At 40.8% G+C, this 19495-nt stretch overlaps 1 protein-coding gene across 2 annotated transcripts in view; it reads left to right on the forward strand.

The window, feature by feature from the left end:
• The first annotated feature begins 798 nt into the window (after positions 1 to 798).
• The window catches only part of USP3 (ubiquitin specific peptidase 3), a 41376-nt gene continuing 22679 nt past the window's right edge, over positions 799 to 19495 (forward strand). The window contains exons 1-3 of one of the 2 annotated variants that reach the window (XM_033070414.2): positions 799 to 951; positions 16400 to 16460; positions 18209 to 18337. In XM_033070414.2, the coding sequence (XP_032926305.1) occupies positions 861 to 951; positions 16400 to 16460; positions 18209 to 18337 (281 nt within the window). In that variant the 5' untranslated portion in view covers positions 799 to 860. Of the gene's footprint in view, positions 952 to 10921; positions 10974 to 16399; positions 16461 to 18208; positions 18338 to 19495 lie in introns of those variants that run through there. The other variant, XM_033070415.2, reaches the window with a different exon arrangement.

Here is a 19495-nt window from a genome sequence, read left to right on the forward strand (position 1 = left end):
GAAATTCAGTAGCAAGCTAAATTTGAGGCCAGGTACCTCTTTTAAAAAAAGCTGGCACATGCCTCAGGCCGTGCACCTCACAGAACAGAACACTGGCTGGACATGGGCTGCCCAAAGGCAGCGGTGTCCTGGCTGCAGGGGAGGGGGCTCTGCCCCACTCTGGAGAACCCCACCAGCACAGCTGCCTCCAGCCCGGAGGAGGCCACCAAGGCGATTGGAGAGGTGGAGCAGCTCTGCCGTGAGGAAAGGCTGAGGGAATTAGGATTGGTCAACCAGGAGAATCAGGGTGACCAAACTGTGGCCTTCCAGCCCCTGGAGGGACCTTGCAGGAAAGATGGGGTATGACTATATGGCAGAGCATGAAGTGATAGAGGATAAGTGGGAACGGGTTCAGAAAGAGAGCAGGTTTAGATTAGCTATTAGGATATTAAAGTGAAGCACTGTCACGGGCTGCCCCGAGAAGGAGAGGATGCCCAATCTCTGGAAGCGCTGAAGGCCAGGTTGGAAGGGGCTTTGCCTGGAGCAGTTGTTGTGGAATCGCCTGGAGCAATTGCAGGGCTGTGGTGGCGGGGGGGGGGCGGATGCTCCCCCAAGCCCTCGCCCCCGTCAGCGCTCCCCAGGCTCCGGAGGTCGCTGCTCGCTGGGCCGGGCCCTGCGGCGACCGGCTGCCCGCAAAGCCCGGCGACTGGAGAGCGGCCCGCGGAGCGGACGGGAGGGCGGCTGCCCGCAAAGCCCGGCCCGGCCGACAAGCGGCGCGGAGCAGGAGGCCGTTCTTAAGATGGCTGTTGTGCGCGGGGCGCCGCCGCTGTAGCGCCGCGAGGAGCCGCCCGCCCGCCCCGCTCCGCTCCGCCGTGCCCGCCATGGAGTGCCCGCACCTCGGCTCCAGCGTCTGCATCGCGCCTGACTCGGCCAAGTTCCCACAGGGCTCGCCCTCCTCTTGGTGCTGCAGCGGTGAGTGCGGCCTGCGCTGCGCGGCCCTCCCGACCCGAGGTGGCCCGGCCGTTCCTTTGTCCTCGCTGCCCGGCGGCGGGAGGGCGCCCCGCGGGCGGGGGAGGGCCCGGGGGCGCGGGGGAGGGTGGCTGCCATGGCCCTCAGCCGCCGGGGCCGTGCCGCGGGACCCCTCTGAGGGGAGCTGCGCCTTCCAGCCACCACTGCGCCCGCGGGGGAGCCGCGTGTCGAGGCGGGAGCGAGGGCTGCTCTCCCGGCTCCGGCCCTGCCCCGAGCTCCCGGCGCACCACTGTCCGGCCCGGCCTGGGCAGCGGACTTTGTCCCAGCGGGGCCGGCAACCCGGGCCCCGGGGCCGCAGAGCTCTGCGGGGCCGCGCTCCTTTTGTCTGCCGGAGGAGCTGTGTGCTCGGCTCTGCCCCGGGGCCGCGGCTGAGGGGAGCGGAGCCGCTGGCAGCTGCAGGGTCAGTGTGTGTTCTTCAGATCGATCTGAGATGATTTTCCTTTTGTTTTTAATACACATTTTCGGAAGGACTTTACAGAGTGTAGTTTTAATAAGACTCTTGCGGCTGAAGGCGTCGCTTGGGACCCCCCTTCAGGCCAAGGAGCATCTCAGTGGAGATGGTCTGTGGGGTTTGGGAGTTACGCTCACCTGCCTGTGAGTCGGTAGGAATGTAGGGGTCGTCTTTTTTTAGTTTTTTGCTCTTTGATTTAATAATGCAAATATCCTGTCGTCGCTGTTTTCCGTTGTGTGATCTTGTTTGTTCAGGGGCATTCCCTTTAAACATGTCGTGCGCCAGGTGTTTTAAATTTAGCTTTCTACACAGATAATGCCCCGATGTTTGCTGTCGTTGTTTGTGTGCTGTAGTTGTGTTCAGTTGTGCTCCGAGCTAAAGTGGACACAGCCACGTCGGTGTAATGGGGGAAGTAGGCCCCGCTTAGAGCAGGACTTGTGCTGAGGCACCGGAGAGACAGAGAGAAAGCTCCTTTGGGAATGAGCGACCGGGCAGCGCTGAAGGGTTGCATCTATTCTAAGATGTTCCTTTTTTTAAAAAAAAAGGAGAGATGGTTCTCCGTTCTCCTTTGTCTCGTAGTGTCAGTGCCTTCCTGTGGGAAGACTGCTGCTTACTTAATTTCTTCCCTGGTTGCAGTTTCCGGGAACCAAGGTGTGGTAGTGTTTCTGCTTCCTTTTGCAAAACCGGTTGTTTTTCTCTGTAATGCTTTTGATTAGGGGGTGTGCACTTTACAGTGGAATCACGTGGAGAAATGATTCGAAGGGAGAAGTACAGGAAGAATTGTTGTTCTAATGTTTTTTTATCAAAAAAAAAGAAAGAAAAAGAAAATTAAAAAATATTGACAAGAACTTTAACTCTGTTAAGTCCATCGGTTATCTTCAGAATATTGAGGGTAAGCAAAGTTGTCAACAAGAAGAATATGGCAGTAGGGAACCACCCTTCAGAGAACTTAAAAAAGATAAAAGTACCAAAACTAAAGATATATCCTGAGGTATTAATATAACTTCCTAGCTTAAAATAATAGCCAGTTTATGGCTACTCTCTTATGTATTCTACTTCTCAACAAAGAAGTTCAGCAGTTAGAACAAATTTTTCCTCGTTGTTCAGAGGAGTTTCTCACAAGCTAGCACTTACAGGGGAGAGCTGGTTGCTGGGCAAATCACCCGAGTTATTTTACTAGGGCAGGAGGAAGGTGTGAAGGCTCTTTGGGTACTGAATAATGAGAAAAAAAAAACCTCTAAGGGAGTTTTTTGTTTGTAATGCTTTTTAAGAAAATAAAGGTAAGTCACACAGTATTCACATAGAAAACTGTAAAAGTCTTAACAAGTGGCTAGAGAAAAAAGCTAGGTACATTGAACTTAAAACAGTCCAGTGAACAAACAGCAGGCTCCTATCAATCTAAAGCAAATTAAATTATGGTGTTTTTTAAAATAAATGTTGCGTTTCTGCTAGTATAGTAAAACTGTAGTGCCTCAGTTCTCACTTCCAGCTAGTAATATGTGATTATTGCTGCATTAACTCCCTAACAGTATGTCGAGTACTGTCTTCCTGTTTGTACTCATTTTTGATGATATTAATTTTTTTAAAGATACTTAATACTCGTTTATGTCAAGTCACTGTAGATACTATGTTGTATTTGCTGAGCTTGATGTAATTTTCTAATATAAAATTAAAAATAAAATGTTGCATGTAAATTGTCAACATTCAATGCGTTTCCTATTACTTTTGATGCTGTTTTCTACGATTTTGTGGTTTTAGTTGTGTTTGGTGGTGCTAGTGTCCCAGTTGTAGAAGAATATTTGGAAGGCAGTTTTCTTCAGTCCGTAATTACAGGGCATCTCTCATCAAGTACACTGTCTTAAACTAACTCAGAACTTGTCAGTCCTGTTCGTTGTTGCTGCTGACCCTTCCAGAAAAGGATAGTGATCCAGGAAACTTTCTGGCAGCCACCTGATGTGTCCGTGATAGCAAAATGTTGCAGAATAGGTTGGAGAGTGAGTTTTAGTTCAGACTGCGAGTGACTATTTTTATCATTATATGGTGTTCTAGAGATTTGTGGAGCTGTAGTTGCTGAGTGATGTACACTGGTTAAGTATCTTTTTCAAGTCTCTCCACAAAAACTCTTGATTTCAACTATAACTTCACAAAGTAATAGGGAGGCACTTTTGAGTATTGTTACTTGATCTTGAATATTGTGTCACTGTGTAGTGGAGTGGTGTTGCATTTGGTGCTGGTATTTGGAAGCCACCCTTACTGAGGTAGCAAGTTGGTTAGAGGAGCATGTGCAACTCTTGGCCTAAATGAGTTTCCCTTGAAAGCTTCCTGCCAAGAGTTGCTTTGGAGGTCTTGTGGTGATGGAAGATTCTTTAAAAAGCACTGAGAGGAAGCATTGACAACAAGGGTGGGATCCAAATATCGATGGGTTTGCTCTCAGTTAATAAGTAATGCAGTATGCTAATTTTTAACTGTTTCTGCATCTTCTGTTATGTTCCTGTGAGGTAGTTTGGAAGTCAGAGAGTTTAAGGCCCCTGTTCAGAAAGTGGTATGCTTTCCCCTGGATATTTAATTCAGTTGAGCCTGCTCTATACAGTAAGCAGTGCAGAAAGCAGCATGTATTTGCTTTGAGAAGCCTCAAGATTATCAAAAGAGAGCACAGAATGTTTTGGGGTTTTTTGCAGGTCTGTTGTAATTGGGCATTTAGGAGGATATATATTTGTAAAGTAGAAATGGCATAGAAATTGAAAACGGCTTTTAATCAGTGCTGTCATGTGAAATAATGTGGGCAGATATCTGATAAGTCCAATTGGAGTGCAGCCTTTGCACACACTTTTATTTCTGAAACTTGTGCTGGAGTTGTAAGCAGAGTAGCTGGAAGCATTGGCAGCACTGTGTCACAGACTGAAGCTGTTTGTACCAAGTGCCACACCTTCAGCACTGTTGTGCAAATCACGTAATTATGAAAAGTGCTCTGGAACAGCTCAGTTGTGGTATTTCTCAACAGCTTTTCATAGACTCATCAAACTACAGGGAGCCCTGCTTCACCTAAGTGAGACTGCAATCTTCTAAGTACACCTGTGAAAGGCTGGAGAGGTTTGCCAACTTTTTTCTGTGTGGTTGAGGATTCATTATTTGTTCTCACTGGGCTCATTGGTTTTTCAGTGTAGAATTTGAAGTTCTGTGTTTTAGAAGAACAACTGCAGACTGATAGGATTGCATCTGCTGAAGTAGAGATTCTGTGATTTTTTTTGTTGTTGTTGTTTTGTTTTTTTAAAGGGGAATTGTGCTTGTGAAGGGTGCTTAAAATTGCTTTCCAGATCACTGTCAGTCGAATACTTCCCCTCCCCCCCCCCCCCCTTAAATAACATAGGTTTTTTTAGGTATTGGAGAGCAGTTCTGGCTGTAGACTGGTGTTTCCTGCAAAAGCTGAATATATGTGCCTGGCATCAGTTTTTTGCATTCTGATTTCTGCTGTGTAAGGGTTGTAATTGCACCAGTGGTCAGAAACATACATTGTGGAATTTGGAAATGACACTGGGAGTATGAAAGACAGGAGAGTCAGCATGAGCAAACTGTTTGAGGCCTAGTGAATAGTGTTAATGGTGGAAATCTACATGCTGAGTTAATGAGGTTTTTTGTGTGTGTCAAAATTACTAAAATATTTGGTAAATTCAGTTTGTTCAGAATAACCCCAAATCTCCCTGAGTGCTTATTTAGATTTGAGACCAAATGTTTTGGGCTGAGTAGAACATGATTGTGCTGGGTCAGGCTGCTTTTTGATTTTTTGTTTGTTTGTTTGTTTGTTTGTTTGCTGCTTCTCTGCCTGCCCCCCATCAGGTTTTTTCTCACTTAAATTAATCCCACTGTTCTGCTTTCACTGGGGTAGGTAATGCCATTCTGCCACACTGATTTTTGGCTTCGGGCCGTTGTAGTCAGTGCCAAAACAGGTATAGTGTAAAAGCACAGGTACAGACTTTACCCTCTTGGCTTTCCTCTTCATCCCAGCTGCTTCTTAGTGTTGCTTCTCCATTTCCATTAGTATTTGTGTCTCTGTCTGCTTTTCCAGTTTCATTATTAGAGGTCCTGATTGATTCTGTCTTTTCATGATTGCTGTAGTTTAGAAGGAGGGAAAACTTGCTGAAATTGGAGAAGGATAGGTAGGAACTTACTCCTAAGAAAACTTCAGTTCTCTGCATGTAAACTCAGGGTAAAATTATGGGCAGTGTGTGGACCTAATGGTCTGTATTTTGTGTGTGTAAGGATTATTTGTCAGCCTACATCTGGAAAATTAATTTGGCATGGAAATTTCCAGATTTATTCTGAAGTTTAAATGACAAAGTAAGTATATAAAACAAATTACCCCACTTTATTCAGTCACTTTAAAGAGTTAGGTACTCTTTCACCTTTTCATTTCTCTGGGTCCCTGCTATGCAGGAATGCTTGTTAGTAAGTCTGTAGGTTGTTTTATCTCCTTATATTCATTCCCTGGCTATTGTTTTAAGTTAGCTTGTTAGATTTGGGTTTTTTCAGACTCAGTCTTGTTTTCTTTGAAATTGGTTCGGTTGGTTTTTTTCCCATTTGAATTGGTTACCGATGTGTGAACTGACCACGGGTTCAGCAGCTACCTTGGGCTGTGAGATAGAGCACACTGCTTTGGAACCAGTTCTATTAGAAGATGCATGTTTATTGAGATAAGATAAAAGTCTTAATTTCAGATGAGATGGAAGGTTTTTTTTAATTCAAAAAGAAAGGTGAGTCTTTTTTTCAGATGCTTTGTATGTTTAAAAAGTCAGTAAACTTAAGTTGGTGGTGATAAATATTTTCTAGATTTTTCTTTTCAAAATTTTGTTTATACTCTACTCAAAAATCATAATCTGTCACAAAATTTGAATGCTAGACTAGCTTGGGGAAGAAATGCTTCAGAGGAAAGAATTAGACATTTAATATGTTGCCTTTGAGAAACTAGATCTAATTTTAGGATGATTTTGAAGATCAATTCTGAAGGGCAAATTTTACTAGTGACTGTTTTAAGTATCCAGTGCTTTGAAATGACTCTTCAGAGTGTGGCAGGTGAAGAGACAGGATCGTCTGAATAATTGTGGAAGCAGGATGAGACACTCGTTGCATATGGCAGACTCTTGATTTACCTCAGATTAGGGAAAATCTCATTACAGCTGGTTCCAGTGTAAGCAGGATGATTTTCACCTGCCTTTCCCAAGCTCTTCAGGGCATGCAGGTGTTAAAACAATATCATTGCATTATGCTTTGTTTGTCTGATCGTCAAGGTACTGAGGCTGATACAGTTAGACTTGATAATTTTTTTTGGCACATGTGTGTTTGAAGTTGACAGAGTGAAAGTTTCAGACCCAGTGTTACGAATGAAATTAAGCATTGAGCCATTTCTCATTTGATCAGTACCACTCACTTCATTTAGTAACCAGTTCATGCTTTGCTTTCTGCTTTAACTGACATTCCTTATGTAGGTAAAAAGTGATTAAAGGCCATTAATTAAAATATTCCATGAAGGTTTGAAAGTGGAATTTAATAAAAAAATTTGGATCTGAAAACTAGTTAAGGCTGTTGTGATTTATACTTCAGTGTTGTTGGAGGAAACATTTTATTGTCGAGTGAGTTGGAATTGCTTTATGGTGCCCTTGTTACGGGAGTACTGTAAGATTTTGTCCTTAAAAATCCTTTTCCTCGATTATAAGAGGGTGTGTTAAATGGTACTTGACATGATGAGTACACTTGGCATTTAGCAGTCTTACCTGGTATGTCAAAGCAATCCTCTGGGCCTACCCCCTTCGGAATATCTTGCATAATTTTGGGTCTTGTAAACATAGTTATAGATTTCTGTGGCAGATTTAATTACCCTGGTGAATCTAATCCCAATCCCCCCAGGCAGCCTGGCAGAACAAGGTGGTGGTTCTGCAAGTTGGCCTGCCCCTGGTGGTGCAGCAGACAGCTTTTTGCCTGGGGAGTAAGGTGATACACTCAGGTTTGGGGATGGGGGTTGAAGGTCCTTATTAATATAAAACAGGGAAATACTGATTTTTCTAGGCAATTCATAGGTGGGATTAGGAGCATCTGCTTGTCTGTGTCAAAATAGGTGTATTTTCTCAAAATAGCCTTGATTCTTTTAATTTTGTGGGAGTTTTACCCTTCAGTTCATGCTTTGATTTATTAATGCTTTCATCCACCATGTGGGGGTTTTTTTGGGTTTTTGTGTTTTTGGCTTTTTTTGGGTTTTTTTGGGGTTTTTTTGGGTTTTTTGGAGTTTTTTTAGTTTTTTTTTGGTCACAGGGATGGTTTAATGGGTCTTTTCCTGCTATTGGGGAAGTAGGAATTTGTAGTGGCAACTACAAACAAACAGATTAGATTATATAAAGCAAGCAAGAAGACTTCTTTCTGTCTTTCCCCTCTTTTCCCTCCTGTTCCCATCTTGAATATTTTGACCTGCTATTAATTGCTGACTTACTCAAAATGACATTATACTGTTGGCTTTGTTGTGTTTTTTCTAGCTACATTCTGAAAATGAACGTTTATGTGTCTTGCTCTATCAAAGATTGACTAAGATTTTTTTTGTGCATGCTACTGCTACAGTGAGGAATAATATCTGTTTTTCTGTGAAGGCTAAAAGCATTCAATTTTAAAATATATGTATTTAAATTTGTATGCTAATTAGTGATCAAAGTTGTCAAACAACTAAAAAATGTTTTTAGAGTGTAAAGGAGAAGTAGAGGCAGTAATTTTAAGAAAAAATGCCTTTGTCCCTGCCTTTTCGTTAAGATCAGACTGTCCCAATGCTTTGTCTGCCTTTCCATAGTTTTCATTTTGCTTTCGGGTGGGATGTGATTTTTGTGGTATATGCAGGAAGATGAACTGCTGACACGTCTGCGTTGTCCTGAAGTTTGGCTGGGCTTGTAGAAAGATGAGTTTCTCGGAAGAGACGGAGGTGGTGTAGCCTGGGGGCTGAGAGTGTGTGTGCCTGCTGCCGCTCTCCCTCTGTGCTCCCTTCCCCAGGGCAGCGAGCTCGGGTCTGCAGCAATGCTGGCAGGGACCTGACTTTGCTTTGGCAGCTTCTCCCCCGGTTTGTTCAGCCACTTCCCGGGGATCTGTTTACACTGCTTAGAAGAAGTTTCTGTGACCTCCCTATCTGCTTTTCCTTCACTGCACTGAGGATACAGGCAAATAAAAGTGCCTGCATTTTGTAACATACCCGTTTCTCCGAGTGGAATTGTGATTGTGTAATCCCAATTCCGAGCTGAAGCCAGTGCGGTTGAGTGTAGGGGAGGGGAATTCCAGGCAGATGGAGCTGACCACGTTGTTCTCTGATATTCTTCAGCGTTAGGAATGTGTTGGGCACTTCAGGGACCTACTTATTGTGTCAAAAGTTGTGCACCTACCCGTGGTTTATATTCTCACTCAGGTGTTGTTTAGTATATCTAAATTGTGTATGGTTTTTCACTGTAAATGGGAATGGTTCACTGTAACCATCTGTGGCATTTATTTTATGAGACTGAGCAATGCTTTTATTTAGCACAAGGAGGAGGAAACTACATGTACAGGTATGCATGAACACAAAACTCGATCTTTCTGATTTTGGCTGATAGATAAAGACAGAGGAAGTAACTTTGGGTTTTTTCCATAGCTGTGAGGGCTGTTTGTTCCTTTCTTTAAATGTTCTTTGGAATCTAATTTGAATGTGATTTGAGTAAGGCTACGACTTGATACTGTTGAGACTTTTCTTGATTGTTAAAGAAGGCTTTAAAATTTTTATATGTTTAGTAATGCTTACCAGGAGACTTACTTCCTTGTGAATTCTCTTGCTTTGATATAAATGTAATTAGAATTTCCTTAATCTTTTCTTAACTTTTACTTTAGTTATGTATATGTTAGCTCATTTTAAAACAAAGCATTTTAAATAGTATAATTGAAAACGTTTTCCCCTCCTGTCTGATTTTATTTTGGCTAGAATGCTGTTTTTCTAAAATGTGCAGTAAAGGTGTCTTACAAATCAGTGTAGCATATTGTTAAATAGAATAATTTTTTTGGTAGCAGTTAAAGAGCAAATTCAATGCACGTATGAACTTCTTTTAATGGGGGAGAGGGAAGGAGAGAAAGAAAAACTTTGAAATTAAGTTTGAAAACAAATGGGAATATTCTTTAAAACTTGGACAGTAAAACCAGCTGGCTTCTAGGTGTAAAACCGTGTCTCTAGTTTTCAAAACCTGTAATGTTCCTTTTTCCTGCATTTTTTGTTTAGAATGGGGTTTTTGTCTGCTCAGAGGTTAAAAAATGTTCTTGCAACATTTACTTCCCTTTTCAGTGGCCTGACTTTTAGTGCAGTTATTCACCTGGAATTGACTGGCCTTCTTAAATGTGGAGCAGGTGCTTTTCCCAAATGCAAATACACTTTAAAGATTCCCCACCCCAAAAAAATCCACAGTCAACAACCATGCATGTTTAATTCTTTCTTAAACTTCTAGGAACCTATTCCTAGATTATAACATAGTATTAGCATTCTTACTGCACTTCTGGGTATGTTAAAGCCTGGCCTGTCTTTTCAGTACTTTTGATTCCTCCTGAATGTAAACATACAGTAGGGTCAGTTAATAATAAAGCTTGTGTACACTTGGAGGAACTGCCTTTTTAAATACACGAATTAATGGCAGAAGCTGGGAGCCTGATCAGTTGTGTTGGTGTGCGTGTGTACTTAGTAGTAAGGAAATTACATTGCCTCTTAGGGATTTTTACATGCTGCTGGTAAAAATACTGATGTGCCTTGGAGGATAACTATATTCTTTAAGGCTTTGTTTCTGTCAATAAAGTGTTTTTTCAATGCCAGAGTGTTTGATTCTGCACATACCCACATACCCTGGAGTCTTGACTGATGTTCTGTGATGAGGAAGACTTGTACTTTTTGCCTTGAGATGCTGCTTATTGTATATTCCAGTTTATAACTGAGTTTGTGAGTCAAGAGGAAAGAGTGCACGTGGCTCTCATGTTGTGATTTGGTCCATTCATCTTGGTGGAAGATCCTTGGTTCCAGTCTCAGTTTTAATAACTGAGCGTTTCATGTGATGGATTTTGAATGTAGAGTACACGCATATTCCTTGCTGTGGAGCCTGCAGCCTAAGTGAGAGCTGTAACTGCTGACTGGGTGAAACTTTCACTCTGTCTCTTGCTTTGTCTCACTGTTCCCCTGAAGAAGTACTTACTCATGGGAAGGAACTGTCAGTCCTTCCTCAGCATTTAGAAGTTGTCTGTAAAGGTCTTTCAAGGGTAGGAGCTACGTGCATTAAACTTGAGATGTTCACATCTCGAATGAATAGGAATTTTGTGGAGAAAACTCCTCTGCTGATTTATTCAGTCTTTGAAGAGTCTTATGCCTGCATCCAGAGGGAGTTCCCGAGCTGTGAATTCCGGCGGTGGGCAGAGCCTTTTGCAGCTCTAGCACGTAAGCCCAGAGGAGGGATCACATGCAACATGTTTGTCTCCTTGATGTTTCTCATAGGTTAGTAACTTGAGTGATTCCCAGCTTACAATACCAACTTTCATGGGTGACTCCCAGACACCTGATGGCTGTTGTATATTGCCTATGGTAGGTTTTATGTGTTCAATTCAGAGCTGTTTTGGCAAATCACCTTAGAAATTTTACATAGAATGATAGCTTTTTGGATGTCTTCCCCTTGGCTGCAGTTAAAAATTATTTAAATGACTAATGTGTATGATCTATGCTGGTAAAATTCTTTTGGTAAATTACTCAATCTCATGTTCTCATCTTTAAAATGAAAATGGACTTCCTGAGATATGCTCTGAATTCTGTGACTGAAAATCTTTGCATTTGAAATGCTATTAGTAAAGGGGTTTGTATAAATTTGGTTAAATACTTGTACGGATTTTTGCTTGTAAATTTCTCCCGTCTTTACTTCCAGATTCTTGGAAAAGGTAGCTTTCAGTCTGATTCCTTAGGCCTGATGTGTCACAGCAGAAGGGTCATGTTTTACAAGTAAAGAGTTTTTCATTTTGTTGTGTGGATTGTTGCTGCTTCTTTTCTTTGCATGTTGCTAGTGGAGACTGCCCAGCTCTCTTATGCTGCAGTTGTCAGGTTCTGTAGGGAGCAAAATGGGATTCCCACTACTAAATCGTAATTAAACAGGACACTGAGAGATTTTTAAGGCTAAACTAAGGTAAAAGTATGGGAGAGGAAAAGTAGTCCGTTTCTTGTAACAGTATTTTTGTGGGTTTTTTCGATAGGCACGTGTGTCACATGATGCAACAAGCTGTGCTTATGTAGCATAGTTACGTGTTTGTCACCAAGTGTTTGTGGGATGGTTTCCTCAGTTCAGTGTCAGTGTACCACTGACACCACAAATATGGAAATATTGTTTCTTCTTCCTGAGTGGAGCAACGGTGGTGATTTTTTAATTCAGTTTAGCTTGTTTCAGTATAGCTGACCCATTGTGTGAACATGAAGTGAACTGACCAGAGGCTAGTCTGGAGATGTTTCTGTGCAGTCACTGTGTTCTTGACATGTATAATTGGGCCAGTAACATAGGAGTGCTGCTCCAGCTCCTTCTGAGAGCTAAGCCCAGGCTGTCTGGTAAAGGCTTGGAGATTATAGTTTAGTGACCCTAATCTTGTTTCTATTCAATGTGCTTTTAACAGAAAGACCAAAGTATTGCACTTAGTGTGCTGATATTTGGTGACCTTTTCTTTAGTGTAGCAATGAAGGGCTATTTTAAACTCTGACTGTGAGCACAGCTCTGTAGCAGCTCTTGCCCGGGGTCACTCATGCTGTGTCGATGGCGTGGCTGTGCTGCTGCCAGATCTCTGGCAGACACTGCATCTTGCAGGTTTCTGAAATTGGCTGTTGTACAAAAACTGCTTCCTGTTTGTCTCTTCCTCTTCCTGCTGCTTTTTTCTATTGCCAGTGTCTCAGCTATGCAGTGTGCTGTTTAAACAAACCCATTCGTTCCATACTTTTACAACGCTGTAACTTTCCTTCAGTGGAAGTCTGCATCTTTGCTGTGTAAGAAATGCAGTGTTTGCCAGGAGCAGTTGTGCTTCACATGAGTGCACTTGGAGTCAGTTTTCACTAAGGAAAAAAAGTCAAGCACCAGAAGTACATATTTGCATGATCATGGGGGTAGGATGAGGTGGGGACCCTGTGGTGAGAACACCAAACTGATTAGCCTGATCTTACTCATTCTACTTGGCATAACTCAGTGAATGTTTCGGGTGATTTGTAAAAAGCGGAAGCTGTGTGAATATCTCCGAGTGTTCCCAAAGTTCATGTGAGTCTGTGCTCTGCTGGGGATGCATTGATGTTTCTCTTTAGAGAGACCTTTGCAGACTGTGTAACATGTAAGTATTCAGGTTTTAGAGAAATAATTCTGTAAAAGAATTCTTCCTATTACATGATCAGAAATCGTGTTGCTAAGCTTCTGAATTAAGGTGATATTGATGTAAGGTGACAAATGGCCTCAGATAAGATTGTGGCATTGCATCTTTTCTTTCCCTTTTCTTTTGACACGTTAGTGTTATCTTTGCCTTGAATCTATTCTTTGCCTTGAATCTATTCTAAAAATACAGCAAATTGAGGCAGTTGGTAGCTGTTTCAGTAGCCAAACTTTCGTTCAAGCTGAGAAAGCAGTCAGTGTTCTTTGGTCTGTATACCACTAAATAAGACAGGTAATTATTTTTAATGCAGTTACAATGTTTGACCTTAATTTTAATCCAAAGTAAGGGATGCTAATGTAATGCTCCTCTGTCTTTTTTAAGTAGTGCTAAAAGAAGAACAAGCCAAACCCCCAAATCCCAATTGGAAACTGATTAGGGAATGAATAAATCTGTACCTATACAAATGGGTTTGAAAGTCGTTCTTTCATGATTTAGTGTGTCAAAGCTGAAAGTCCAGAAAACCCAAGTCTGTTTTTGGGGCCAACTTTGAGGGCTATGTAATGTTCTTTGAATAGAGAAGGGATTTGCTATGAATCTCTCCCTCTCACTTCTTGTCCACTTGAAAGCTTACTGCATTCATGTCAGTACCCCATCTCAAAGGAATAATGTGCACTGTCCTATGCCTTAAGCCGAACTGTTGATCTCTAGTTTAGATTATAAGTAGTTCTGGACAGTGACTGTGGTTTTGCTGCTCATTCCATGGTGCCTGTCTTCATCAAGTCCTGGCTGATGCCTGAAACTTCCAGTCTAATTTATAAAGTAGCAAGATAACTGCTTCAGGATCTGAACTGAGCAATGCCTGGAGAGCCAGGCTTTGATGCAGACAGCTGCCAAGCCAACCTCAGAAAAATACGGAATGTGATCTCCAGCAATGTGTTAAAAAAATCAGTTGTGTAATTCTGTGAGAACAGAGCAATTGGAGGTCACAGATGTAACACTGGATTCTGTGTTTAATCTTAGTGGGAGTCACTTCCATGTGATGTGAGTTCTTTGTGGGTGGAGATGTTTGTGAGAAGATAAATTACACATTTCTGATGTGATGCAATTGGAGCAAAGTTCTTCCTAAAAGTTAAAGACAACAAATGAGCCGTCTATTCCTATTCCCTGATATGAAAGATGGAAACTTTTAGTGTATGCCATTTTTTTTGGCATTGTAAAGAGATTGGACTTGTTTGCTGGCTTTGTGCAGAACATTTAAACCTGCAGAGTGAGCACTCCTTCAGTATAATTTAACACTTGACAAACAAGCAGTACAGGTATTTAAAGTGCCTGAATGTGAAATTGTAATTGTCTGGTAGGGGTGGGAAAGTAGGAGTAGTAGTTTCCATCATAGTGCTTTGACCTACTGGTTAAGAACCAGTTCCATGCATAGATGAAAACACAGTGAAAGCAGACGTGTTGTTTCACAGTGGGAGATTTCTGCTAGGATTTTAATGCTGGGAAGACCTTTTCACGTTCCTGGCATGGAGAATGTAGGGTAGGGCTTTCTTCACACAGCGCTTAAACACACATTAAGTGTCCGATTGATTTTGGCTTCTTTTTCTTTCCTTTTGGTTAATATTTTACATTGCAGTTTGTAAATTCAAGCAAATAATACTGTATCAGGCTAGTGGTTTCTTTAGCCCATTTTTAATTGATAATTACTGTTTAATATCTTCCCTTTCTCTTCTGTTTGCCAGTGTTAAATTTTGGGTTTCTTGGTAACATTTTGGTCAAATTAGACAAACATTTTCTACCTTTCTGAGTTGAAATATAAACCAAAGCAGCTCTACCTGGCTGCCCTCTAACTATTGCAAGATGACCATCACAACAGTGGGAATAAGCAGCTTTAGAAATAGAAAAATTGGGTTTTGCTAAACCAATGCCAGATAACTGAGACATGTGAGAAAATCTGTTTCTCAAGTAAATGAAGGAAACAGATCTGGAATCTCGACTAAAGAGTTTGAAGAAGTTACTTCATAAAGTATTTCTGGAGAATGTGCCTTTTTCCCCACGTAACATGTAAATATCCTCGTTTTAAACATGCTTTGGATTTAGCTTTTGAATTGAAACACAGCAGCTGTTTGTAATAATGAATTGAAATGCAGAAAACAATTATTTAAAAATCAGTGAACTCTTTTTTTTTTTTTTTTTCCCCCCACCCAATTTAAATAAAAAAGGTAAAATCTGGTAGTGGAAAAATATATTAGCTCTTCTAAAGAGCTAAGCTTGTCAGTTCTCTGCTGAATCAAAATAGACCCCTTCCTTTTTAATGAACATTTAATTTGATAAAGAAACTACTTTTAGCTTGGTTTTCTCTGATAGTCTTGGCTCTTAACAGTTTGCTATGTACCATGGTGAACTATATGTTCACCAGTTTTGCTGCAAGTCCTGAATTAGCCTGCTGAGATGATCCTACCCTGGAGCAACTTCCGTACTGCTTCAGTTCTTATTTTAAGGTGTGCCTCCAGAAGGGGAGGGGCTGTTCTCAAACTTTCCCACAATAAATAACAATACAAGTCATTTATGTGTACAGCCAGGGTCAGTCCTCTTCTCTTTGTCTCTCTACCCCCTGGCCTCACAGACCCTCATGTTCCCAATGCCTTTTCTTTCCTCTGTGACTCTCTTCACTGCCTGCTCCAAGCAGCAGAAGTTTAGGGTGTGTAAAATTTATGGGTCTGGTATCATACCTTTTTGTATTTTGGGGATAATTGAAGTTGTATTTTATTTTTGTTTTCTGCCCTCATAGCAGTGCCCTTAGCATTTTATTTTAATTTTCTCATGGTGTTAGTTGAGTATTTGAAAGTGTAATATTATTTTTGCAAATTCTGTGTTAATGGATAGTTGTTAGCAATTTTATTTAATTCAAATCTAAGTGTTGGATTTCATAGCATCCCTCTTTCAATGACCTGCTGCTGGGTTGGAGGTAGAGTTGCAATATCCCATTTCTATGACTCTATTCTGGGATGGTGTTTCATCATTTTTTAGTGTTTGCCACCTTTTTTTGGTTTGTTTGTTTTAAGCCCTTTAGCTTAAAACATCCGTGTTTTAAATTTTCTAGACTTAAAATCTGACCGTGAAAAATTTACATATCATCTGATGTCTTTGAGTAGGTTGTGGAGCACAGCACTGGTGTTATATTTTAACTTTCCAGGTGCTTGTGCAGGACTGAGGGTGAAGTCATTATGGATAAGTTCTTTACCAGCACTGGAGCATAGGAATACACATTGTATAGGTGTATTATTGTGCATTACACAGTATTTTATTCTGTGTGCTTCTTATCAGCTTGCCAGGCTTTCTTGCAATACCTTCTTTAAAATGGTTTCTTGTAGAACAAGTTTTATGAAACAGAAGTGCTGTAGCTTTTTGTCCTTTGTTCACTGGACTAATATTAAAAGCCAAAAGAAAGTAGTTTTGTCCTTCTGATATTTTTGTATTGTATTTTAAAATCAAGTAGACTTCATTCATTTGACACTTCTTTTTTAAAATGTTTTATAGTGTGCCGGTCAAATAAAAGTCCCTGGGTCTGTCTGACGTGTTCGAGTGTCCATTGTGGAAGGTGAGTACAGTGTTAGTGTGCAAATCTTTTAATCAGACTTTTGTCTTTTTCCTTTGTTACTTGACTCTGAGGAGTTCATTCAAAATGTCTCTGAAATAAACCTTTCATTTTCTCATTTAGCATTGTGTGTTTATGCTTAACATGGTTCTTTGTTACTTTATGAGAGTCCAGAGATTATACTCAAGATACGGGGTTTTATTTCATTGGATTTTTAAAGTGAAGTGGATAGTAAATGTGATTGCTCAGTTCAAAAAGTGTGTGGAGAACTGATGATTTAGTGGGTTATCCTAAAGTTCCATTCTGTGGAAGATGTTTCTTTTGTGATAAGGCAAATACAATAAAAATGGTGGCAAAGCCACAAGTTGGCACAGCTTATTTTGAGAGAAACAACAACTATTCAGCTGATACTGAAAATAGCTTAAATGCACTGCAGTGTAGTTTCAGACCTATTGCCACAGCATGTAAGAAGTAGCTGCCATCAGAATTCTTTCAGGCTTCACCTTGATGTCTGTATTAATTGAAGTACACCAAATAAATTGTAGAGGAATTATACAGTCAATGCTGTTATTTATATGTCAGGATAATTGTAGTAAATGTGCTGCTACATAAATATTTGAGATGCACATATTAGTAGAATGCAGTTAGTGTTGACATTTAGACAGTATCTGAGATGTGAATGTGTTTTCATCTGTCGGGTAACATCTGTGCTGGTATGGTGTTATTCTGGGAAAGCATCATTGAACTTAGTGACTTTGTCTTTTAAAATGGATTGAATGGACTCCAGGTTTTGTTTACTTGATCTAGGTAACTCTGAGTGCCACAGTTTTAATAATGTTTTACTCAGAATTTTTGGCACTAACCTTTTTTTCTCTGTGTTTATCTAATAAATTTATACTTGGTGAGAGCTAAGAGAGGGGGAGATATTTCATGGTACGCAGTGGTGTGCAAGAAACAATTAAACTATTTTAATTATTACTAATACTAAAAAAAATTACTGTCCACAAATGACTTTTCTTATGTGTAGTTGGTAGACACTAAGTCAGTTATTTATGCAGTTTGTTTTGTCTTTCCAAACTGCTCCCATCCTTAAATTGGAAAATAATTGAATGAGAAGATAAAATATACCTTACAGCTTTTGCATTTATAATGACACTTGTTTATTTTTTAATTGAAGGTGCTTAATTTCCTATATCTTAAACTTTGAACATGAAAATGCTCATTGTGTCAGCAGAAGAGCTGCAGGATTTCAAATTTCTTACTCTGTTATGTAACCACAAGCTCCAGAGCCCTTCAAGTTCATGAACTCAATGACTGTTGTATTAAATCATGCTGCAGAATGAGAAAGCTGAAAATGGGAGTCAACAGTCATTCAGAGGGATCCCAAACACAAGTGCTGGGGGGAAAAACGGTAGAGCTGTAAGAAGCGTATATGGGAAAGCAGTATAGAGATGTAACTGCACTACAGGTATGGAAAAGGGGAGTTGAGGATTTTCTCAGTTGAGGAATTGCATTAGTCTGTTAGGCGCACACATCCTGGGGTTTGGTCAAGGAGATGGAGGGGCTAACTTGGACCACAGAAGAGAGTAAAGGGGGAAAACGTTGTAAAATTTAGCCAATGTTTTCACACAAGTGAATTGTCCTTTTTAAAGCTGGTGTAAATATTGGATGCCTTTTTTATTTCTATTTTTTGAATGAATATTGATTAGCTGTTTAGAAGTATAAACTTCTTTCTTTTACATGTATTTTAGATATGTGAACGGCCATGCAAAAAAGCATTATGAAGATGCACAGATTCCTATGACCAATAAGAAAACAGAAAAGCAAGAGAAAGTTCAGCATACTGTGTGTATGGATTGCAGTAGTTACAGTACTTACTGGTAAGGGTTTAAACACTGTAATTGAACAACTTTTTGTATACTAGAAGGTGAAAACATGAGACTCTTGTGCAGCATTGTGTTACACACATTTTGAACATTTCATAATTTGATTTTCAGACCTGCCTTTTGGAACACTGCTTTTTCATGTGTATTGTAGCACTGGCTGTAACTAAACTCTCACATGTCAAATGTCTTAAACAGAAGAAACTTTTTGAAATAAGTGGTACAGGGTTTGGAGTTGATTCTGTTTACTTTGCAAACAGAATAAATTAATTACAAAAGCTGTTCGGTTGTTGCTACTACTTCCATCAAACTGGTGAGCCTTTCACATATCTTTCATTTGTCAGGATTCAAAAAGCAAACTATTACACTGTAATTCCTGCCCAAGGGCTCTGAACTTGAGTTGTGTTTGTGTGTGTACCTTCTGTGAGTCTGGGAAAGTGACGGATCCTGTTGGGAAGCAGCATCAAGTCTCTGGCAAGAGTAAGGAGAAGAATCAGAAATGCTTCTTCAAATAGCACAATGGCCTGGGCTGATTCCTTTTGTGGGGTTCTTGCAGTGTGATAAACACTGTTTGGGGAAGCTTAATATTGATGCTGCTAATGTTGGATTGCTCACTATTCTTGTTCCCCAGAGGGCAAAGACTGGGAGGCAATGGAAAACACTCTTTGCCTCAGCAGTATTCTCATCCTCTTCCCCCTTAATCAAACCCGTGCTTCTGCATTTGCATGTGCTCCACAGTTTCATATGTGTGGTGTTACTTGTGCAGCATGGAAGTGCAAGATTTGAGCAGTGTAAATCTCAGGGAAATGCCTGTTATGTCTTGTAAAATTACTGGGTATGTGGCTCCTCTAATCAATATTTTGTTCAAGTAAAACTCCAATTATGTGATTTCACCTGAAGAAATGTTGTTTGGAGCAACTCAAAAACTGCTCAGACGGTGGCGCAAGAAACTGTAGGCATTTAAGCATAGAAGAAGGGTTTGAGTAGTTTTGTGATTGTCATGGTTTAATCGTGACAGTGATGTAGGGGAGCTTTGCTTTTATTTGCATTTTATTTTAATGGCCAGCATTTTTATCTGCACCTGTGTGAATACATGAGAAAGCAGTTAAGTTTCCTAAGGGATACTTATGCACGGGAAACCAGCATTGCAACAAC

The sequence above is a fragment of the Catharus ustulatus genome, chromosome 12, assembly GCF_009819885.2.
Source record: "Catharus ustulatus isolate bCatUst1 chromosome 12, bCatUst1.pri.v2, whole genome shotgun sequence".
NCBI lineage: Eukaryota > Metazoa > Chordata > Aves > Passeriformes > Turdidae > Catharus > Catharus ustulatus.